At 40.2% G+C, this 24959-nt stretch overlaps 1 protein-coding gene and 1 non-coding gene across 2 annotated transcripts; one reads left to right on the forward strand and one right to left on the reverse strand.

The window, feature by feature from the left end:
* Positions 1–9856: 9856 nt before the first annotated feature.
* On the reverse strand, positions 9857–10306 carry LOC130138724 (uncharacterized). Its single transcript, XM_056313615.1, has 2 exons — positions 10003–10306; positions 9857–9900 (listed from the first exon to the last, which is right to left on the reverse strand). Exons 1-2 carry the CDS (start codon positions 10304–10306, stop codon positions 9857–9859), a joined length of 348 nt encoding a protein of 115 aa, XP_056169590.1.
* Positions 10307–23922: 13616 nt separating this feature from the next.
* On the forward strand, positions 23923–24031 carry LOC115673897 (small nucleolar RNA R71). The gene has a single exon (XR_004004884.1). It is a non-coding gene; the product is annotated as a small nucleolar RNA R71 (small nucleolar RNA).
* Positions 24032–24959: the final 928 nt, after the last annotated feature.

Raw genomic sequence — 24959 nt, forward strand, 5'->3', positions numbered from 1 at the left:
GAAAATTTTTATTACAATGCTATTCAACAAAATAGGGGAACACTAGCTTAAACAAGTCTAGGCTTCTTGCTAGCTAAGGTAGCTTCAGCTTCTTCATACTCCTTGACTCGTGTCTCCCATTCTTCCATATCGATTACCACTTCCTCGGGAACATACGGCTCTACACCTGGCGTGCTTGGCATAATGTACTTTGGGATATACGGCTCATTAGAATGAGTTGTAACACTCAAAGGTACATAAGGTTCGACGTCAATTGGTCGCTTAGCCTTCAACCACTTTATATACTCATTAGATGCCAAAAAGAGCTTCATTTCTCCTTCCAAATCTTCCGGCCATCGTACTATTTGCTTGGTTGATCTCTTCAAGGAATTCACGATCCCATCGACCCTTGTTCGCAACCTCCTAATTTTTCCTTTCAGGTAGAGGTTTTTGCGGTATCTCAAATGTGAACTCCTCAAGATGCCAAATAGGTGAAATTTATTGAACCATTCCGAATTGCCGTATGACTCTTACTGGGCGATAAGCAGTTCCGCCACTCAATCCTAGCAAAGGCACAAAATTACCGTCTTGGGTAGTAATTTGAGCTTCCGTTATCTTTGGCCATCGAATTCTCCATCGAAGCTAGTCGGGAGTTAATGCTCTAATGAAGTTTGCCCACTTATGAAAAGAGTACTTTGGCATTTTGTCTTGGAATTTCAAATACTTCTCAATAGGGTTGGTAGATGAGTCGATCTCTCGAATGCGCATATAACGTTCTCAAGGTCGAGTATGGGAAATAAACCATACAGAAAGTAACCCAGCTGAAGCTTACAGTACACCCTTTAGTTGATTTTGGTATTTGTTCAATGAAATGATGGTCTCCGCCAAAAGCATATTGGAGAAGTCCCATTTTAGGCAAGCTTGCCTAGCAGCTACCGCAACGAGAGGATTTAATCCCGTCCTTCATGCAGGAAATAAAACGAATCCGAAGAAGGCCAGAATAAAAACCCTCGCGAAAGTATTTCCCGTTTCTTTCGGCAATTTGGAGTAATTGTCCACCAAGTATGATAGATGAAATCTCCCGGTATTCGATTTGATCAACTTTTCCACTTAAGGGGTCTTCAAGTTTAAAAATTCGGCTATAACGCTTGTGGGTTTCAATCCAACTGGGGGCTCAATGGTTCTTGACTCTAAATCAATCCCAATAGTTGCCTTATATTCTTCTAGTGTAGGTACTATCTCGTGCTCGCCCAATTGAAATGTGGCCGTGGTAACTTCCCAGAAATGGGATAATGCTTGGATTAGACTCACTTGGTACTCCAGGTTGATAAGCTTGAACAAATACCCGACCCTTTCCCTGACATATGCTTTATTGTCCTTTGTCATGTTTACCCACCATGCCAAAAAGCTCCTTCCTTGGAATAGGAATGACTTGTATGTCTAGTTTCCCCATTTCGATCTAAAGCATGTAAAAGAAAGTGATTATTATTCACCATGGATTACCAATTGATTTTAATGCCCCCATTTCACTTATATGTCCTTTTAAGGTAGGACGGAGATTAAATACACTTGCATACCTCAAAAGTAATGCAAATGTCATTTTGAGTCTGTTTAAACCTTAAAAGAGCTTATAGTTAAGATCATAGACAAATTCAATATGTGATGTAAATGCCCATTCTGTCATACTCCATTTAGACCATAAAGCCCTGAACTATGGTTTACAACTTCGAATACATTGAAGTGAACGAATAAGCATTTGAATTACATGAGAAATCCGCCATGGACCTATACATTTCATCTAAAAATGAAAGAATGGTCAAATGGAGCATGACACCCTAATCATGCATTCTAAAACGAAATGGCATTTATACCAAGCATTGAATGTCATTTAGGCATTTTTTTTAAGAATGTGCCAACTAACATGCATAATTGTAAAAGAATGGAATGGAACGATACTTGTTTACCATGATATTTTTGTTTGGTTTTAGGTATACCAACCACAATGACAAGCGAATGCAACCAGTGAAGTTTTGACGCCTAAAAAGGGTAGGATATGTTAAAGGCTCAAGGTCATCACCTTAATGGACAAGGGATTCCATTCCAATAGGCAATCGGCCTAAAGTAATGAAATATTATTCCACCTCGGTGATCGGTATTGTATTTAAATGATCCCATGAGCAATCGGCCCATAGTTTCACTTAAACACATACCTCCTAAGGGTAATCCTAAATACAGCCGGGGTTGGGCCATGGGTGGTGTGTGCTAATGGTGTAGTGCTAAAGCAATTTAAAAGCATGCATAGCAATTAATAACCAAACAGCACTTCTAAAATTCATTCAAACCACATTCAATCCCAACACCATCCTACAAAACAAGGGTTCGCAAAGTCTACACTCTTTATACCACCCGCCTGCAAAACCATTTAACACTATCGTTAGCGGGACGTACCTGGGATCCTTGCAAGCACAAAACACAAGCATATCGTTCTATCTAGGCCTAAGTCCACTTAGAAAAGGTAACTCCCCAGCGGAGTCGTCAAGCCTGTCGCGCCACGCTTTTTTGGGGCTTTCGGGATTTGCGCGCTAAGGAGGTATTTCCGTGTAAGGGTCTCTCCTAGACCATACCTCACGTGACAGTGAAAGGTAATTTCCTATTTAGTCTAGGTTTGTGATTTTGGAGTCGTCATTAGTCATTATTGGTAGGTAGACTAGAAACCTAATCGAGGTACGGGAGAAATACCACGATTCTACGAACCAAAGATTCTGAGTATGGGGACTTGGTTACGTTATTGATCCCTAATCGAGATCCCTAACGCCCTTTCGGTACCTAAGAACGATACGACGTCTAACGTGTCATGCAAATTTCTGAGGCTTACCCACTAATTCTATCCATTCTAATCGCAGGAAAAACCAAACAAGCATTAAATGTACAATCAATGTCAATCATATCAATCAATCCTAAGTGGTCTCTGAAAATGAAAATCAATCAAAACATCCAAACCCTAATGAAGCTCTAGAAGCTTATTCATTTCATGATTTACATTTTTTAGAGTTTTTGAATTTTTTAGGGGTTATAACCCCTGAATTTGGGATTTTCTAAAAATGCCACTTGGGCACTTCCAAAATTCAAATTTCACTTTTTATGGTTGGCCACAGTGTTTTTGGACCATTGTGTGAATTTTTAAAATTTTTGAATTTTTTTATTTGTATTTTCTGAATTTTCTTAATTTTTATGAATTTTCTGAGAATTTTTGAATTTTCATGAATTTTCTAATTTTTTATTTTTCTGTGATTTTTTTATTTTTTATGAAATTTTTCGAATTTCTAAAAAAAAATTTAGATTTTTTTTTGAATTTTTTATTTTTTATGAAAATTTTCATTTTTTATTATTTTTTTTTATCATTTTTTATTATTTTTTAAAATTCCCACCGAAGTAGTGAACCGGACTGGCCCGGTTCAACCCGGTTCGGCTTGGCCGAACCAGGCATTGCCGGCGCCGGCGCCGGTCATCTCCTCCGGCGAACCCAAAGCCAAAACGACGCCGTTTTGACCATTTCTCATTTAGGCATTTCCTCGAACGGTTGGTGGGCACTATTCGGAGTTCAATGTTTCGGGGTCACCGGTTTGGGCCCGTCGCCGATGACCTTCCGACGACTATCTCACCATTCCGATTGCACTATTGTAATGTCCATACATTCTATTTTCAATCTAACCTATTCGGAATGCCGGCGGACGTTCATCGGCCTGCGAAAACCGAACCTAAAAATGCCAACTCGAAACTGACCTTTCCAACTTTTCTAACATTCACCCCTATTATGATCATCCTAGCCGTTTTCTAGCGATCAAATCAACATCAAAACATCAAGTGAAGATAGAAATGGCTAACTTGAATGATTGTTGGCTACAAACAACACTCCGGTGTGATCAGGGAAGCTCCGGTGATGATCAACAGTGGCGGCCGACTCAGTCCATACCGTTTAATGACCCAAGATATAATCAAACAACGGGAAATATATTCAGAAACATGTTTCAATCATCAATGAATTCAGAATCATGAAGAAAATGGCACAATCAAACATAACAAAACTGAAACATGAAATCTGGATTTTATGAAACTATGAGCATGAGCAAATTTTACCTTCTCCGTTGATGTCAGATTGGAATTTCTAAGTCAAACCACAACCGTAGGGCGATTCCTGGACGATTACTCTATCAGTCAATGGTCGCCACTTCGCCGAGAAAGTCCAGTATGCGCCGGCTAAAACCTATCTTCAGGCCTTGACAGGCAACTTCATCTGTGACTTCTCAGGTATGGAAGATCACTCTCTGAACTGATTTGCCGACGTTTCCTCGCCGGAGGAAGCGTCGAATGCTCAGTTCCGGGATCCTCTACATGCCTCTCACGCTCAAAACTCTTGCTTTCTCGCTCCCTGGTTCTCTTTTTTCTCTCTAGCAATTCGTCGAACGCCTTCGCCCCCGCAATGTTCAAGTTTTTTCAGTTTTTCATTGATAGAAAATCCCACCCCAGAGATCGTTAGAACCGATTTCTAATCGATGATAACTGATCTCCGACGACAGCTGGAGATTCTTCAGCTATCATTCAGGTCAAACACGTGTTTATTTGACCGGAAATGATCGACTAAGTCATGGGCTTGAAATGGTTTTTTCTGGGTTTAGTGCATCTAGGTGAGTCGGGCGAAGAAGGTGATCGACCCAGTCGACCCGGCAGACCCGTGTTGGTCTAAATTCGCCAATTAAACTCAATTTTGACTCAATTTTCAAAATTAAACCCCAAAATTGAATTCCCCATCACATTCCGAACCCAAATATATGATTTTTCCCAATTTTTGTTATAATTGTGTCCAAGATTTTCACATTTTTGTATTCGGGTTAATAGGGTTTTGTTCAGTTTGATGTCCTAATGACCTGATTAGGCAAAATTGATATCAAAATTGAATTACTCACATCTGATTAACCCTAGAAATGATGGTCTCATGGTTCAACAATTTCATATTGGGCATGATTCCCAATTTGGGTTCAAAATTCTTAGTTTTCAATTGAATTTTGGGGTTTTCTGATTTCTTTAACAAATTGTGCAATTGGACCGACCATTATGTAATTCAAGGTCCCAGAATCATTTGTTGTGAAGACACTATGACTTAAAAATGACTAGAAAAGATTTAATTGCGTTTTTGGTTCAATTCGGGTTTAATTTTGCCCAATTTTTGGAAAAACATATACCCGATTGAGATTTTTCAAAATTGATGATGCATTCATGAAATTGGATTTAAAATAAGACTAATGACTATTTTTATGGAATTTTCTGATTCCATTTGCTATTTTTCTTGATTTTCTCATTTATTTTGACAAAATGAAAATAAGGAAAAATGCTAAAAAATGCTAAAAAATTATTTTTTGGTTTAGAAATAGGTTTCTAGGTTTGGCCAAGATTCCTAGTCCTAGTTTTGAGATTTTTGAAAATATGAAAAAAATGAGCTAAAAATCAGGTGTCAATAACTGCCCTTCTTTGAGATTGAGCTCGTTAGAGGTTGATCTCAAAGACAAGGTGACACCTGAGTTTTCAGTCAACTCAATGAACAAAATAAGATGGAAATTTCATAACAACTGATTAGGGATCTTGCTTTTAAAATTCGTGATCTAATCCAAAAGTTTTCTTTTCAAAATGTATTTTGAAAGGTTTTTAATGATTGAGGGAGAGAAACTTACCTGTTTGTGAGCTGTCTCCTTATCACTTATCCAAGGGCATGAATTGATGGTGATGATGATTATGATGATTATTTAGATTTCGTGGTTTGTGGACGAATCCACGAACCATGAACGCCTGAGGCTCCTCCCCTGAGGGTTTGGAAATTTGCCTAGTGGTTTCTCACCAATAGGACTTTAAATTTGCCTAGGGGCTCCTCGCCTGGAGGACTTTAATTTGCCTAGGGGCTCCTCGCCTATAGGACTTGAATTTGCCTAGGCGCTCCTCGCCTGTAAGACGTTGGATTTACTTAGGGGCTCCTCGCCTGTAGGACTTGAATTTGCCTAGGGGCTCCTCGTCTGTAGGACTTGAATTTGCCTAGGGGCTCCTCGCCTGTAGGACTTTGAATTTGCCTAGGGGCTCCTCGCTTGTAGGACTTTGAATTTGCCTAGTGGTTCCTCACCTGTAGGACTTTGAATTTGCCTAGGGCTCCTCGCCTATAGGACTTTGAATTTGTCTAGTGGTTCCTCACTAGTAGGACTTGAATTTGCCTAGGGACGCATCGCCTGTAGTACTTTGAATTTGCCTAGGGGCTCCTCGCCTGTGGGACTTGAATTTGCCTAGGGGCTCCTCGCTTGTAGGACTTTGAATTTGCCTAGGGGTTCCTCACCAGTAGGACTTTGAATTTGCCTAGGGGCTCATCGCCTGTAGGACTTTGAATTTGCCTAGAGGTTCCTCACCAGTAGGACTTTGAATTTACCTAGGGGCTCCTTGCTTGTAAGACTTTGGGAAGACTTCGAACAATGAATTCCTTGACCGTGAGTTATGTGATTTTGAGGTTTCACTAACCTTTGTATGGTTTTTTAGTTGACCATAAACTATTTTGAAAAATAGTTTTGAAATTAATCAAAACTGTTTGAAGCGTGATTTTTTCTTAGCTTACCACAAATCGTTTAAAAACCTGATTTTAAATTGGCCAAAAACTTTTGAAACCTGGCTTGGAAACATGCATTCTTTGCATTAATGCATTTCAAACAATCAAATTTCTTTTTTGAGGAATTATTTGAACAAAATGCTTGCAATCTTTCAAGAAATGCTTGAAATGATCGTTTGGAAGACCTTCATTAGAAAGGATTTGTTTCCATCTATGAACTTGGTCTTTTCTTTGTCTGATTGAAAGGGGAACTTGTTGGAACTTATATGATATCCCTCAATTTTGTCTCTCTTAACCAATCCTTAGGTGTTCGGAGATGTTCGCAATGTATACAATCCAATTGATCCGATAAGGTCTTTCGAAGGATTGTAATATTGGCTTGGTCAATGGCTATTCAAAGGATAGGCATTGTAAGGCTAAGAAAAAGGATTTCATCATATCTGACTTCGGATCTACAAGTTAAGAACCTCGAGGACAAGACAAGATATTATTGCATACACTTCTTTGAGTGATGACTTCTTGTCATAAAGTCATGTTTCTACTCTCAACATCCCAATCTGAAGAGTCTTTGGGGAGAGGTTGTATTGTTAGTATTGGGTAGGCTCAAAAGGCTCGTTTATTTGAATTCAGAGTTTTTATGAAATTGATGATCTTCTTGGCATCACCACTTTTTCTCTTTTTTTTTTTGCTTGCTAAGGGTCTTTCTTTTATGACCATCAGAGTCCCCTAAAACATTTATTATAATCTCTTTTCTTTTGCTCATTCTCACTTGTTGTGTTCTATGATCTCTCATGATCTTGACTTTGCTTTGTCATGACTCTTCTTTTTTTGTCATTTTGAGCTTTCTTTTGAACTCTTTTTTTCTTTCTCTTTTTTTCCTCGGGCATTTGGCCTTACTTTTACCAAGCACACTGCTTTTTCATGCCCCAGACTCTTTTGTCTTTGATCTTTTGAATTCTAAGAACTCTGTGTTCTGCCCTTTTGTTTCTTATCTATTAAAGTGGATCATATGCTCATGCTCCAGTATGAAGAGATGATCACCAATTTGGGGTTCTGAAATGAATATTCAGGCTCAATTGGGTTTTGCCAAAGGTAATGTATTTGGGTATAAGAAATGAAGTGCTCTTCTTCCTTTTGGGATGTCTTGAGCTTCCATATGACTTTATAAGAAGTTATCACAGAAAGATTGATGCAAAAGTATGCAATAAAATCTTTCTTGATCCTATTCTCCATAGCTGTCAATCACAAACTTCCTGATTTGCCCAATGTGGGGTGGTTCTTAACATGGTTGTTTTGGAAAAACTTCTCCACTATTTTGGCTCAAATTTGGCTTGCAAAGGGTAAGCATGTGTGTAGGATAGTGAAATGACTGCCTTTCATTATTTCAATCCATGTAATCATTACGAACATCCCCTATTTCCTTCGGATGAGTTTTTCTCACTCACTTCTCAATTTTTGACTTTGAGTGTATAAATGACGTGTGTGGATATGGCTTACCTTTCATCATTTGAAGGTCTTTCCATTCGATTTGATCCAAACTTTTTATATGAAATTTTTCAAAGCTTTTTGTCAAATTATCCCTTTTAAGGAATTTTGATGCTTAGTGCATTTTCAAAGACAGCGTGTTTCAAGACTTTTTATTTGAAACATTTCTGAGGTATTTTCCTTTTCAAAACAATCTGTTTTGTTTTGCTCAGCCTTAGTGTCATTCCGCTTGGGGAAGAAAAAGTTTGATTTTTCTCTTAAAAATGCAACTTCTTTAACACATGCTCTCACGATTTGAGGATACCTATCTGATCAACTTACCAAGATCCATTTTGTTTGCATGTTTTGCTTTGGTTCCATTGGGGATTCTTCCTTTGTTGCTCCCTTTTCTTTGTCTTCCTGGAGATGATAAAAAGGAAAGCGCATTAGAGGACATCAATGGAAAATAGAATTGGAAGTGATACTGCCCTTTACTATTTGATAACTCCATTAGGAATTCTGAAATCATCAACTGGTTCGGATTCTTTTGCTTTCTTTTGCAAAACCGATAAACATATTCATGAAATGCATGGTATGCATATATGCGTGATATGCACATGTTCTAAAATGACCCGAATCTTTTCTTGAATGTTTGTCTTCATTTCATGGGTAGAAAATCTTGACAGCATCTACATTTACAAGATAGGCCAATTCTGTTCCTGCTATATCTACAAGAATCAATGCTCCTCCAGGAAGAACTTTCTTAACAATGTATAGACCCTCATAATTCGGAGTGAATTTGCCATGAGGATCTGAATTGTTGAAGATGACTTTCTTCACTATCAAATCCTTTGTTTTGAAATTCCTCGATTTCACTTTTCGATTAAAGGATATAGCCACTCTTCTCTAATAGGCTTGCCCATGGCATATAGCTCTTAATCTCTTTTCATCGATCATGTTGAGTTGTTCATATCTTTGTTGAATCCACTCAGCTTCTGAAAGCTTCAATTGGGATAGTATCCTTAATGAAGGAATTTCTGCTTCAATAAGTAGCACTACTTCCATTCCGTAAACCAATGAAAATGGGGTTGCTCCAGTTGATGTTCGAATTGAAGTTCGGTATGCCATCAGAGCATACGGTAACCTTTCATGCCAATCACGATAATTTTCAGCAATCTTGTCCAGTATCTTCTTGATATGCTTATTTGCTGCATCAACTGCTCCATTCATTTGTGGACGATATGGAGATGAGTTCAAATGTCGGATGTGGAAGTGTTCGAGTAAGTCATCCACAATCTTGTTGTTTAGATTTGAGCCATTGTCCGTAATTATTGCTTTTGGAACTCCATACCTAGCAATGATGTCCCACCTAATGAATCTTGCAACATTCTTGGCAGTATCATTCGTGTAGGAGTTTGCTTTAATCCATTTAGTGAAATAGTCAATAGCAACCAGGATGAACCGGTGTCCATTTGAGGCCTTGGGGTTGATTGGACCATTCATATCAATGCCCCACATTGAAAATGGCCATGGCTCGTGTCACGCCCCGAACCCCAACGAGCACGCGACACCCTTCTTTGGTCTAATATTGCGACGTCCCAGAAAATCGCCGACCCAATTCAACTTATCAGAGATTTAAAACATCAACGAAAGCCACAAACACCCACACAATAGTTGACTAGGGATAAAAGGGAGTATAGACATCCATTACTTATCCAAACTTATACAATATTCACATGTACAGCCCATAATATACAAGCACACCGAAAATCTAAACTATGCAGCACCGACATCAAAAAGATCAACAGCCTGGGTATACCCTATCTCCAAAAATGGTACACTTCAAAAAGCCTACACTCAACCCCTACACTAGCCCCTACGCCCTCTAGATGGCGTCCACTCTGAGTCCGACTCCTTAGGACCCGAGTCTGAATCCCCCTGAACTGTCTGCTCCTCTGAGGATTCCGAATCAGCATTGATCTCGATCGGGTTATCCACATCACCCGACTCTAGTGGAACCTCTACCCGCTCCTCCTCATCAGACTCCTCTTCCGGCTCGTCCGCTGGCTCATCCTCTGGCTCATCCTCGGGTGCGTCCTCTGGTTCCATCTCTGGGTCTTCTTCGGGCTCATCTTCGGGTTCTTCTTCCGGCGCCTCTTTAGGTTCTTCCTCAGGGTCTTCTTCTTCTGGTTCCTCCTCTGGTATTACCTCGAGGTCTACATCCATAGGATCGTATCCTGCCGGGACTCCTCCGGCTCCGGATCATGCTCGGCCCCTGAGGGCTCAGGTGCTGCAGGCGCAGGCTCAAGTCCGGACTGTGCCAGGCTAGTCTCCAGACTAGTCATATCGCCGTCAGGAAGGGGTATGGCTGATGGATCCCAATCCCCTGCTCCGTCAAACGGCACGTCAAAGCCACGGACGGGGCCAAACTCGTCCAACCCGTCCCTAAACATCCAAGCAGTGTAGGTGTGGGCCTGCCAGAGAGGTAGTCCTACGTCTACCCAAACTACAGTAATATGCTTAACCCAGGTTGTATTCTCGTCTATAGGGTACTCTACGACATTATGGTTGGTGTGCAGCGGAATCCCAAAATGCTGCGGCGGCGGCGGTGGCGGTAGATTCATGGCTCAGGGCGGGGTTCTGAAATTGTTTGGTTGAAAGAACCATGAGAACACGTCTCAATAAGTACGCACCCTAAACCCCACCTAGGCTATCACGTACCTCCAGACAAGTTCAAACACAAACACACTCAATCACCACATAACAGGCACCCAATTTACACTTACTTGGGCTTTCTATGCGTGCAACCTGCACGTTAGCCACAATAACACAATTTCCAACCACATGCACGTTCCGAATACATTTCACGCATTCGTTCCTACCTCATCACCCTATTTTCACTCAACTCGCCAGTGACCCGTGTAATGTATCGCCTCAGGTTCACTACGACCATCTGATATTTTCCACTCGACTTGCCAATGACCCGCGTAATAGTACCGCCTCAGGTTCACTGCAACCAACTCATATTCACAACACTTCTTGGTCCGCGTAATAGTACCACCTCAGGTCATATATCTTGCCCGCGTAATGGTACTGCCTCAGGCTCAACATCCACCACCTACGGCACAACCCGCATTATGGTACCGCCTCAGGTTGGCCGTCCTCCGGTAATACCGGGCATCGTCCCGCGTAATAGTACCGCCTCAAGACGGCTCAATTCCCCGCGTAATGATACCTCCTCGGGGATTTTTATAGCCACACATACAGCATCACACCCAATTTCTCACTTATCCACTCGCTTGATTTACATGCCAATATTGCAATTTACTAGCCGATCAAATTCGGCCAATGCACGCATCAAACTTCACGCATTTCACATGCTCAATAAACACTCAATCACGGCCAATGGCCAGTCAATTCAATTCAGCCCATGCGTGCACATAACGGCCCATATTTCAATCAATCAACTCACGATTCAACGAACATACAAGGCCACTATCGGGCCCACAATCACAGCCACAATCATGGCATAAATTCAGCATTTCCGAGTCTATTTCCAGCCCTAATAACCACCACAATTCAGCCACAACACGGCACGCCAACCCGATACAATTTAGTCCCTAAATCAAGCCATATGCTCATCAATACGAGCCACAATTTCCAGCACCCAATTCAGCCTCAATTCAGTCCCAAACCATCACCATTTCACCAACAAAGTCAGCCACCATCAGCCCTCAATCAGTCCACACCAAACAACCCTTAACAGCCCTTAATTAATCCCAAAATAGCCCCTAATAAATCCGATTCAACCCCTAATCATGTCTATCGATACCCGACATCCTAAATAGGGTTTAGGGGGGCGACTTACTTGGACTCTAGGCTAGCTCGGCTGAAGGGGAAAGGGGCGGCGGTTGGCGGTCACGCGGCGACGGCGAGTGGCTGAACGGCGGACGGCGATGGTTGGCTGGGCGGTGGCTGGGCTTCCACGGCTGAACAGGACAGAATGAAGATGATGGTGTTTCGGTGGGGGAAACAGAACAGGGGAGAGACAGACGGTGAGGTGAACGGCGATGGTGAGGCGAGCTGCTCCGGCACGGCTGATCCGGCTGGACGGGAGGGCGGCGGCGGCTGCTGGCTAGGCGAGACGGCCACGATCACGGTGGGGAGGGGCTGGCTCGGTCGGGAGGGAGAGAGAGAGAGGGTGAGACCGAGAGAGGTGAGAGAGTGAGAAGAGTGAGAGAAATGGGAAATATAAATGAAGAACACCAATAATTGATGTCTAGATCATGCCTAAATGACCATCATGCCCCTTTCTCACATTTCCAATCAACGGCCAAGATTCGTTCTTATCTTGAGATCAACGGCCGAGATCAAATCTTTTCCAAAATATCCAAGGGCAAAATGGGAATTTCATAAAAAGTCCAAGGGTAAAATTGTCCAAAAATCTCTATTTCTAAAGGGAGAGTGAAATGACCAAAATGCCCTTCCCCATTTACACTGGCCTTAACAAAGCGCTAGGGGTAAAACGGTCATTTGCCACTTCTCGCCGGAATTCGATTTTTCTGAAGGATTCGGACAATTCAATGGTTGATCATGCCAATAACAACATCGTCCAAATGTTCTGTCGAGACTTTCCCAATTTCCAATGCCCAACTTGGTCTCTAATCAATGACTAAATTTAAAATAACGTAACTTGAGCATATCTCATACTAACGGGTGGCTTTTGGGGAAATTCGCACATTTGACCCGTGGCCGATACTGAATCAAGCCACGTTCAAGTTCACTCGGGTCGTGACAGCCTCGGTTGTCACTTTATCGCGAGGATCAATCGCTAGTTCCGACGGGCACGATCGTTTGGTATAGGTTTAGGGTCATTCGTCAGTTCATTTCGTGGTCAAGCGGAATCACCCGCGATCCATTCGTATGACAATGGCGAACTGATCCCTAACTATCCTTGGATCGGCCTACATTGGCTCAAAATGTCACCTCGACAATTTTCATGGTCGAGAGTCGGTTCACGATCGAGTTCTTTGGTTGCGCGAATTTAAATCCCTAATTAGCCTTTACCTAACGGTTAGTATCCTAGGAATGATCAGTTCCGGGCAAGAACTAACTACAAGCACGTCCATAAACCATTCATTTAATAAATCCCAAGTGGGCCGGATTTTAGAATGTCACAGCTCGGACATTTGATGTAGCTCGTTTGGCAGTGCATTGATTTTGTCTCCATAAACTTGACATTGATGACAACATCTCACGTGTTGGATGCAATCTGATTCTATTGTCATCCAATAGTATCCCAACCTCATAATTTTTCAGGCTAGAAGATGTCCATTCATGTGTGGTCCACATTCACTTTTGTGAATTTCTTTTATGATCTGTTCAGCTTCTGTAGCATCCACACATCTTAGTAGGGTTGAATCAAATGATTTCTTGTAGAGGATTTGACCACTGAGGAAGAATTTGTTGGCTATCTTCCTTATAAACTTCCTGTCACCTGGTTGGCTTTCTTCAGAAAATTCTCCCGATTGAAGATATCTTTTGATGTCATGATACCATGGTTCATTGTCGAACTCTGCTTGGACCATCATGCAATAAGCTGGTTGTTCAAGAATATTGATTCTCAATGATTTTATATCCATACCATCTTCAGCTTGTAGTAAGGGTGACAAAGTTGCCAAAGCATCTGCAAAATGATTCTGAGTTCTTGGGAGATAATCGAATGTTACTTCTTCGAAACTTTCTATCATCTCTTCTAAGTATCTGTGATAAGGAATTAGTTTGGCATCTTGAGTTTGCCATTCACCAGTTGTTTGCAATATGATGAGCATAAAATCTCCATATACTTGCAACCTTTTTACCTTCATTGAAAGGGCTAATTGTAAGCCGAGAATGCATGCTTCATATTCAGCGACGTTATTGGTGCATGGAAATACCAATTTCGCAGATACCGGATAGTGTTGGCCTTCTGGGGAGATCAGTACTGCCCCAGTTCTTGATCCAGATAAGTTGGTTGCACCATCAAAATACATGGTCCATTTATCGTCGACCAGTGTTAATATATGATTATCAAGTTGTTCTTCAAGACTGGCAATATTCTGCGAATTTTCTGCCAATATGTCTGCTATTGCTCGTCCTTTGACTGACTTTTGGGATGAACTTCTGATATCGAATTCAGATAACAAAACTTGCCACTTTGCTAATTTCCCGACCAAGGAGGATTTCTCGAGAAGATACTTGATCGGATCATTCTCAGTCACTAGCAAAATTTGGTGATGAAGGGTGTATTGTCTTAGTCTGTGTAAAGCCCAAATCAATGCAACGCATGTCTTCTCGACTGTCGGGTAATTCACCTCTGATGCTGTGAACTTCTTGCTCAAGTAATAAATGGCTTGTTCTTTACCATCATTTGGTCTTCTTTCTACAAGCACCGCTCCTAACGACTCATAGTGAATCGTCAAATATAAGATCAGCGGAACTCCAGGAATTGGTGGTACCAACACTGGTGGGCATACCAGATATTCTTTGATCTTGTCAAAGGCTTGTTGACATTCTGCATCCCACTTTACTTTGGCATTTTTCTTCAACAGTTTGAAGAATGGTTTAGCAGTCTTAGAAAGCTGATAGATGAAACAGGCAATGTAGTTTAATCGCCCCAACAAGCTTCTCACTTCTTTTACCGTAGAAGGAGTCTTTAAGTCGTATATTGCCTTGATCTTGGAAGGATCTATTTCGATTCCCCTGTTACTGACCACAAATCCTAGCAGTTTGCCAGATTTTGCCCCAAATACACATTTGTTGGGCTTCAATCGCAACTTGTACTTTCTAAGCCTTTCGAATAATTTGCGAAGCACCTCAACACGATCTTCTCCTTGTTTGGATTTTGCAATCATGTCATCCACATATACCTCGATTTCTTTGTGCATCATGTCATGGAACAAAGTTACCATTGCTCTTTGATATGTGGCACCAGCATTTTTCAAACCAAAAGGCATCACCTTATAACAAAATGTGCCCCATGGTGTTATGAAGGACGTTTTCGCCTTATCCTCTTTCTTCATGAGGATTTGATTATATCCTGAGAAACCATCTATGAATGAAAATGTTTCGAACCCAGCAGTGCTATCCACTAATACATCATTATGTGGAAGCGGGAAAACATCCTTAGGGCTTGCTTTATTTAGGTCACGATAATCACCGCACACCCGTACTCGACCATCTTTCTTCATTACGAGTATTATGTTGGCAACCCATTCTGGATATGGTACTACTTCGATGAAACCGACTTTGAGTAATTTCATCACTTCTTCTATTTTCTTCGTCAATTCCGGCTTTGTTCGCCTCAGTTTTTGCTTCTTTGGTGGAATACTTGGATCAATTGGTAAAGCATGCTCAACTATGCTTGGATCAAGGCCTGGCATGTCAGCATAAGACCATGTGAATATATCTTGATATTCCCTGAGCAAATCTATGATCCTCTCTGCTTCTGCTAAGAGAAGACTTTCCCCAATCTTAACTTCCTTGGGATTCTCTTTATCGCCCAGATTAACAGTGATCGTTTTCTCTAACGTGAGTGGCTTTGATTCTTCATGACGGATCCATTCCCTTCTTATCCATTCCTCATCTTCATTATCCACTTCAATATCGCAAGTGATCTCCTCGGAAAGATTTGGGTCACATATGAACCTATCATGGATCTGCGAATGCTCATGCCTGACATATAACAAACATGATTAGTAATTGCATACAAAGTAAGTAACACACGTGGTCCTATGAAAAAACCTTTTGTAAATTCATTTTGAAATTTGTTTTGAAAGAATATAAAGACAGAGCTAGTCCTCAAATCATCAGACTTCCTTACTCTTAAAATCATTTTCGCAATGAGGAGCAATATAGAAACCCAAAGCCTCAAGCCTCACGAATAAGGATAATGTTCATCATAGGTTTGGTTTTATTTCTACATGTCCTTAACAAAACATTTGACCACTTTTATTGAATTGAAAAATGCGGTTACATCTATATCAAAAGGAATGTAAATTGCAACTGAACTGAAATTGCAAATGAAATCACAAGAAATTTGAAACGGTAATCAACAGAATGCACTAGAAAAAGCTAGTAGCAAAAGTTCAAGAGAATCTTCCTACTCCAGTGCGTAGGCATCTTCTGCCTCAGTTATGATAACGTTGATGGTATTCTCCTCGAATAAACTTGACATAATAGATTCTTCCTCTGCATGTATGTCCTCTTCTTGAAGTAGCTTGGAAGGTCTAGGAAAAGTTTATTTGATGTGGATATGATGATAGGGAAGCTTTTTAGCTTTGCCCTTCCATATGGATGGATTAATGAGGCGATCACCTTGGCCTCTACAGCCTCCATGGTTCTTTCGACCTCGGCCTTGGCCTCCATGGTGATCCTTAGAGTTATCTGGAATATAACCTATTCCGTGCTTCATTCTTGTAGCAAGAGGAGTGATAGGTTCCTTGATTCATTGGGATTTCGATCCAAGACCATTACCGGGAGTAAATCCATACTGGCATAACACCTTTCCAGATATAATGGATGGTGTTGAGAACTCCGGAGATTTTATGATGCAACCGGCAGGAATTTGCACCATTGAGATCATTTCGAAGGAATGATAACTTGGTTCTTCTTTCACTTCGGGTTCGACATACGGTATTGCACTCTCTTTGTAGGTGGTGAAATCTGTCTCCCCTTGTACGGTGATCATCTTGCCATTAATGACAAACCTAACCTTCTGATGGAGACTTGAGGGAATGGCGCCAGCCATATGAATCCAAGATCTTCCGAGTAATAAGTTGAAAGTCCTTGGAATATCCACTACTTGAAAGTCAATTAGAAAAGGCACAGGGCTTATGTTCACCTCGAGCTCGATATCGCCAATAACATCTTTCTTCATTCCATCAAACGAACGTGCAGTTACCTTAGATGGTTTGATGAGCTCTTCGCTAATCCCCAAGCGATGCAGTGTGCTTAGTGGACACAAATTAAGTGCGGAACCATTATCGATCAGCACCCATGACACCTCCTTGCCTTGGCATTTGACGGCGATATACAAAGCCTTATTATGGGAACGCCCGTCAATTGGGAAATCTTCATCGGAGAAGGCAATTTGGTCTTTCAGAAGAATAGTGCCAACAAAATCTTCCAATTGTACTTCATTAATTGTCTCCGGGACGTGCACTTCATTGAGAAGCCTCATAAGTACCATTTTGTGGCTTTGTGAAGTCTTGAAGAGATCCAACAGAGAAATCTGTGCCGGCATCTTTCTTAGCTGGCAATGATTTTAGAAAGAGCTCAATGAGCTCGTCTTCACTTATGCCGGGCTTTACTTGTGAGGCAACAGCTTTCCATCTCTGAGCATAGACTCTGAACCCTTCATTCTTCCGTTTCTCGGTTCTAACGAGATCCTCTCTAGTTGGAGAAGAAATTCTCCATCCAAATGATCCCATTGAGTGAAGTCTTCTATGTCGAGGGTTGTGTACCATGCAAGGGCCGCCTCTCTCAAACTATCTTGAAATGTGCTAATAAGAAGTGGCATGTTGTCCAAATATCTTGCCATCTTATGTAGATAACACTTCAAATGGCTTTTGGGACACCCAGTGCTATCATACTTGCTCACAAACTCTGGCTCTTTATAGTTTTCTGGAGCAACCACCTTTGCGTACGGCGAGAACTTGTCAAACCTTTGAAGCTCATAGCCTTGACTTGCTAAGCATTCTCCAATTTTGGACAATCTCTTGGCCTCTTCTTCATCCTTTGTTTTGGATGTTTTCTTGATTTGATCATCCTTTTCCAAATTCACCACCTCAGGCGTAGTCTTTAGAGGATTTTCTTGAACTGGTTCTTTGTTTCTGACTGGGTCTTCAATAGGTATTTCGGTAGCATTTGAAGTTCCCAAATTTGGAGTAGTAGGATAAGACCCTCGAGATGTGAGAATAAAAGCCTTCATTTCTGCCATCATTGCAACCATTTGGGTCATTTGATTCTCGACTTCAGCTAGTCGAGCACGGGTTTCTTCTTACGCCATTCTACCTTGTAGCCGAGTCCGAGATCTTTTACCTTCCGTTGCTAAACAACCTATTTTGCCAAAAAAGACCCGATATCAGCATAGTCAAATGATCATGAAACCCTACATTCTTTTAATTGTATGGTTTCATGAGATTGTCAAGGATAAGAAATTTTATACAAGCCTTAGCTTTGTATAAAATTCTTCATCAATGTCTTTCTCAAGGAATCATACAATTCAAAGAATTGTAATCCATGGTGATTCTTCACAAAAATATTTTGAAACTTCTTTAAGCAATTGTTTCAATTTGGAAAATTTTTATTAGAATGCTATTCATCAAAATAGGGGAACACTAGCTTAAACAAGTCTAGGCTTCTTGCTAGCTAAGGTAGCTTCAGCTTCTTCATACTCCTGGACTCGTGTCTCCCATTCTTCCACATCGATTACCATTTCCTCGGGAACATATGGCTCTACACCTGGCATGCTTGGCACAATGTACTCTGGGATATACGGCTCATCAGAACGAGTTGTAACACTCAAAGGTTCATAAGGTTCGACGTCAATTGGTCGCTTAGCCTTCAACCACCTTATATACTCATTAGTTGCCAAAAAGAGCTTCATTTCTCCTTCCAAATCTTCCGGCCATTGTACTATTTGTTTGGTTGATCTCTTCAAGGAATTCATGATCCCATCGACCCTTGTTCGCAACTCTTTATTTTTCCTTTCAGGTAGAGGTTCTTGCGGTATCTCAAATGTGAACTCCTCAGGATGCCAAATAGGTGGAATTTGTTGAACCATTCCGAATTGCCGTATGACTCTTAGTGGGCAATAAGCAGTCCCGCCACTCAATCCTAGCAAAGGCACAAAATTACCGTCTTGGGTAGTAATTTGAGCTTCCGTTATATTTGGCCATCGAATTCTCCATTGAAGCTGGTCGGGAGTTAATGCTCTAATGAAGTTTGCCCACTCATGAAAAGACTACTTTGGCATTTTGTCTTGGAGTTTCAAATACTTCTCAATAGGGTTGGTAGATGAGTCGATCTCTCGAATGCGCACATAACGTTCCCAAGGTCAAGTATGGGAAATAAACCATACAGAAAGTAACCCAGCTGAAGCTTGTAGTATACCCTTTTGTTGATTTTGGTATTTGTTCAATGAAATGATGGTCTCCGCCAAAAGCATATTGGAGAAGTCCCATTTTAGGTAAGCTTGCCTAACAACTTCCGCAACGAGAGGATTTAATCTCGTCCTTGATGCGGGAAATAAAACGAATCCGAAGAAGGCCAGAATAAAAACCCTCGCGGAAGTATTTCCCGTTTCTTTCGGCAATTTGGAGAATTGTCCACCAAGTATGATAGAGGAAATCTCTCGGTATTCGATTTGATCAACTTTTCCACTTGAGGGGTCTTCAAGTTTAAAAATTCGGCTATAACACTTGTGGGTTTCAATCCAACCGAGGGCTCAACGGTTCTTGACTCGAAATCAATCCCAATGGTTGCCTTATATTCTTCTAGTGTAGGTACCATCTCGTGCTCGCCCAATTGAAATGTGGCAGTGGTAACTTCCTAGAAATGGGATAATGCTTGGATTAGATTCACTTGGTACTCCAAGTTGATAAGCTTGAACAAATACCCGAGCCTTTCCCTTACATATGCTTTGTTGTCCTTTGTCATGTTTACCCACCATGCCAAAAGCTCCTTCCTTGGAATAGGAATGACTTGTATGTCTAGTTTCCCCATTTTGATCTAAAGCATGTAAAAGAAAGTGATTATTATTCACCATGGATTACCAATTGATTTTAATGCCTCCATTTCACTTATATGTCCTTTTAAGGTAGGACGGAGGTTAAATACACTTGCATACCTCAAAAGTAATGCAAATGTCATTTTGAATCCGTTTAAACCTTAAAAGAGCATATAGTTGAGATCATGGACAAATTCAATGTGTGATGTAAATGCCCATTCTGTCATACTCCATTTAGACCATAAAGCCCTAAACTATGGTTTACAACTTCGAATACATTGAAAAGAACGAATAAGCATTTGAATTACATGAGAAATCCGCCATGGCCCTATACATTTCATCTAAAAATGAAAGAATGGTCAAATGGAGTATGACACCCTAATCATGCATTCTAAAACGAAAGGGTATTTATACCAAGCATTGAATGTCATTTAGGCATTTTTTTTAAGAATGTGCCAACTAACATGCATAATTGTAAAAGAATGGAATGGAACGATACTTGCTTACTATGATATTTTTGTTTGGTTTTAGGTATACCAATCACAAAGACAAGCGAATGCAACCAGTGAAGTTTTGACGCCTAAAAAGGGTAGGATATGCTAAAGGCTCAAGGTCATCACCTTAATGGACAAGGAATTCCATTCCAATAGGCAATCGGCCTAAAGTAATGAAATATTATTCCACCTCGGTGATCGGTATTGTATTTAAACGATCCCATGAGCAATCGGCCCATAGTTTCGCCTAAACACATACCTCTTAAGGGTAATCCTAAATGTAGCCGGGGTTGGGCCATGGGTAGTGTGTGCTAATGGTGTAGTGCTAAAGCAATTTAAAAGCATGCATAGAAATTAATAACCAAACAGCACTTCTAAAATTCATTCAAACCACATTCAATCCAACACCATCCTGCAAAACAAGGGTTAGCAAAGACTACACCCCTTATACCACCCGCTTGCAAAATCATTTAACACTATCGTTAGCGGGACTTACCTGGGATCCTTGCAAGCACAAAACACAAACATATCGTTCTATCTAGGCCTAAGTCCACTTAGAAAAGGTAACTCCCCAGCGAAGTCGCCAAGCCTGTCGCGCCATGCTTTTTGGGGCTTTTGGGATTTGCACGCTAAGGAGGTATTTCCGTGTAAGGATCTCTCCCAGACCATACCTCACGTGACAGTGGAAGGTAATTTCCTATTTAGTCTAGGTTTGTGATTTTTGAGTCGCCACTAGTCCTTATTGGTAGGTAGACTAGAACCCTAATCGAGGTATAGGAGAAATTTCACGATTCTACGAACCAGAGATTCTGAGTACGGGGACTTAGTTACGTTATTGATCTCGAATCGAGATCCCTAACGCCCTTTCGGTACCTAAGAACGATACGATGTCTAACGTGTCATGCAAATTTTCAAGGCTTACCCACTAATTCTATCCATTCTAATCGCAGGAAAAACCAAACAAGCATTAAATGTACAATCAATGTCAATCAAATCAATCAATCCTAAGTGGTCTCTGAAAATGAAAATCAATCAAAACATCCATACCCTAATGAAGCTCTCAAAGTTTATTCATTTCATGATTTACATTTTTTAGGGTTTTAGGGTTTTTTAGGGGTTATAACCCCTGAATTTGGGATTTTCTAAAAATGCAACTTGGGCACTTCTAAAAATTCAAATTTCACTTTTTATGGTTGGCCACAGTGTTTTTGGACCATTCTGTGAATTTTTAAATTTTTTGAATTTTTTTATTTGTATTTTCTAAATTTTCTGAATTTTTATGAATTTTCTGAGAATTTTTGAATTTTCATGAATTTTCTAATTTTTTTATTTTTCTGTGAATTTTTTATTTTTTATGAAAATTTTCGAATTTCTAAAATTTTTTTAGATTTTTTAGATTTTTTTTGAATTTTTTATTTTTTATGAAATTTTTCATTTTTTATTATTTTTTTATCATTTTTTATTATTTTTTAAAATTCCCGCCGATGTAGTGAACCAGACCGGTCCGGTTCAGCTTGGCCGAACCAGGCGTCCCCGGCGCCGGCGCCGGTCATCTCCTCCGACAAACCCAGAGCCAAAACGGCGCCGTTTTGACCATTTCTCATTTAGGCATTTCCTCGAACGGTTGGTGGGCACTGTTCGGAGTTCAATGTTTTCGGGGTCACCATTTTGGGCCCGTTGCCAATGACCTTCTGGCGACTATCTCACCATTCCGATTGCACTATTGTAATGTCCATACATTCTATTTTCAATCTAACCTATTCGGAACGCCGACGGATGTTCACCGGCCTACGAAAACCGAACCTAAAAATGCCAACTCAAAACTGACCTTTCCAACTTTTCTAACATTCACCCCTATTATGATCGTCCTAGCCATTTTCTAGCAATCAAATCAACATCAAAACATCAAGTGAAGATAGAAATGGCTAACTTGAATGATTGTTGGCTACAAACAGCACTCCGGTGTGGTCAGGGAAGCTCCGGTGATGATCAACAATGGCGGCCGACTCGGTTCATACCATTTAATAACCCAAGATATAATCAAACAACGGGAAATATATTCCGAAACATGTTTCAATCATCAATGAATTCAGAATCATGAAGAAAATGGCACTATCAAACATAACAAAACTGAAACATGAAATCTGGAATTTATGAAACTATGAGCATGAGCAAATTTTACCTTCTTCGTTGAAGTCAGATTGGAATTTCTGAGTCAAACCACAACCGTAGGGCGATTCCTGGACGATTACTCTCTAAACACAACAGTCAATGGTCGCCACTTAGCCAGGAAAGTCCAGTATGCACCGGCCGAGACCTATCTTTTAGGCCTTGACAAGCAACTTCATCTGTGACTTCTCAGGTATGGAAGATCACTCTCTAAACTGATTTGCCGATGTTTCCTCGCCGGAGGAAGCGTCGAACGCTCAGTTCCGGGATCCTCTACATGCCTCTCACGCTCAAAACTTTTGCTTTCTCGCTCCCTGGTTCTCTTTTTTCTCTCCGGCAATTCGTCAAACACCTTCGCCCCCACAATGTTCAAGTTTTTTAAGTTTTTCATTGATAAAAAATCCTGCCCCAAAGATCGTTAGAACCAATTTCTAATCGGTTATAACTGATCTCCGACGACAGCTAGAGATTCTCCGGTTGTCGTTCAGGTCAAACACGTGTTTATTTGACCGGAAATGATCGACTAAGTCACGGGCTTGAAATGGTTTTTTCTGGGTTTAGTGCATCTTGGTGAGTCGGGCGAAGAAGGTGACCGACCCGGGTCGGATCGGGTTGACCTGGTCGACACGGCAGACCCGGGTTGATCTAAATTCGCCAATTAAACTCAATTTTGACTCAATTTTCAATATTAAACCCCAAAATTGAATTCCCCATCACATTCCGAACCCAAATATATGATTTTCCCCAGTTTTTGTTATAATTGTGTCCAAGATTTTCACATTTTTTTATTCGGGTTAATAGGGTTTTGTTCAGTTTGATGTCCTAATGACCTGATTAGGCAAAATTGATGTCAAAATTGAATTACCCACATCTGATTAACCCTAGAAATGATGGTCTCATGGTTCAACAATTTCATATTGGGCACGATTCCAAATTTGGGTTCAAAATTCTTAATTTTCAATTGAATTTTGGGGTTTTCTGATTTCTTTGACAAGTTGTACAATTGGACCGACCATTATGTAATTCAAGGTCCCAGAATCATTTGTTGTGAAGACACTATGACTTAAAAATGACTAGAAAAGATTTAATTGCATTTTTGGTTCAATTCGGGTTTAATTTTGCCCAATTTTGGGAAAAACATATACCCGATTGATATTTTTCAAAATTGATGATGTATTCATGAAATTGGATTTAAAATAAGACTAATGACTATTTTTATGGAATTTTCTGATTCCATTTGCTATTTTTCTTGATTTTCTCATTTATTTTGACTAAAAGAAATTAAGGAAAAATGCAGAAAAATGCTAAAAAATTATTTTTTGGTTTAGAAATAGGTTTCTAGGCTTGGCCAAGATTCCTAGTCCTAATTTTGAGATTTTTGAAAATATGAAAAAAATAAGCTAAAAATCAAGTGTCAACATGTGGGCATCTCCTAAGAAACTCCTTAAATCTTTCCCATGCTTCATACAATGATTCATTATCCATCTGCATAAAATTAGTAATATCGGTACACATTTTTGCAGATTTTGCAAGTGGAAAGAACTTACCAAGAAATTTTTGGGCCATATCATTCCATGTAGTGATCGATCCTGTAGGAAGAGAAGAGAGCCAACCTTTAGCTTTGTCTCTAAGAGAGAATGGAAATAATCTCAATCAAATAGCATCATCTGAAACTCCATTATATTTAATTGTGTCACAGATTTCAAGAAAAACATCGATGTGAGCGTTTGGATCATCGCTTGGTAGCCCACTAAATTGCACTGATTGTTGAAGCATCTGAATCAGTGATGGCTTGATCTCAAAGTTGTTTGCTTGAATTGCAGGTCTCCTGATACTTGATGTGGTGCCCTCAACTGTTGGCGCAGCATAATCTTTCAAGAGTCTACGTTGATTTCTACCATCATCAACTCCCTCCATCTTTTTAATGTGATTTCTCTGTTCTCTCAGTCGCCTTTTAAATGTGCGTTCGATTTCTGGATCAATGTATACTCTGAAAAAAAATAAGATAAAAGCTAGATTAAACTTAAAATTATCCGGTATCAATATTAATTGGTATTAAATAAACAATCCCCAGCAACGGCGCCAAAAACTTGTTCGTAAAATTCTGCACGTGTCAATAAACGTGTTGAACAAGTAATACAATGATGAGAAGAGTATCGTCCCACAGAGATTGATGATAATAAACCAATTAAATATTAAAAATAGACTAATTCTAAAATTTATCTAACAGATCAAAATATAATTGAGAACAAATAAAAATTGACAATTTTTAAAAACAAAATTTTATAAACTAAAGGCAGATAATCAATCAGGTAAAATATATTAGAGCATCCGATTTCACCATAACCACTAGATATAAATTTCGGATCATTATGCATACAAGAACAATATCAAACATGTGATAGCGGAATTTCCTAGTCTATTTACTATCCTATATCTAGGTATA

This window comes from Syzygium oleosum, unplaced genomic scaffold (assembly GCF_021117445.2).
Source record: "Syzygium oleosum isolate NSW1041296 unplaced genomic scaffold, Sole_v2.1 Sole_v2.08, whole genome shotgun sequence".
Lineage (NCBI taxonomy): Eukaryota > Viridiplantae > Streptophyta > Magnoliopsida > Myrtales > Myrtaceae > Syzygium > Syzygium oleosum.

Excerpts from the sequence above, each read along its gene's own strand:
- LOC130138724 (XM_056313615.1), bottom strand. The coding sequence starts at position 10,306 with ATGGATGTAGACCTCGAGGTAATACCAGAGGAGGAACCAGAAGAAGAA. Across the intron at positions 9,901-10,002 it reads TCAGGGGGATTCAGACTCGG|GGTATACCCAGGCTGTTGAT; the intron begins GTCCTAAGGAGT and ends TTTTGGAGATAG.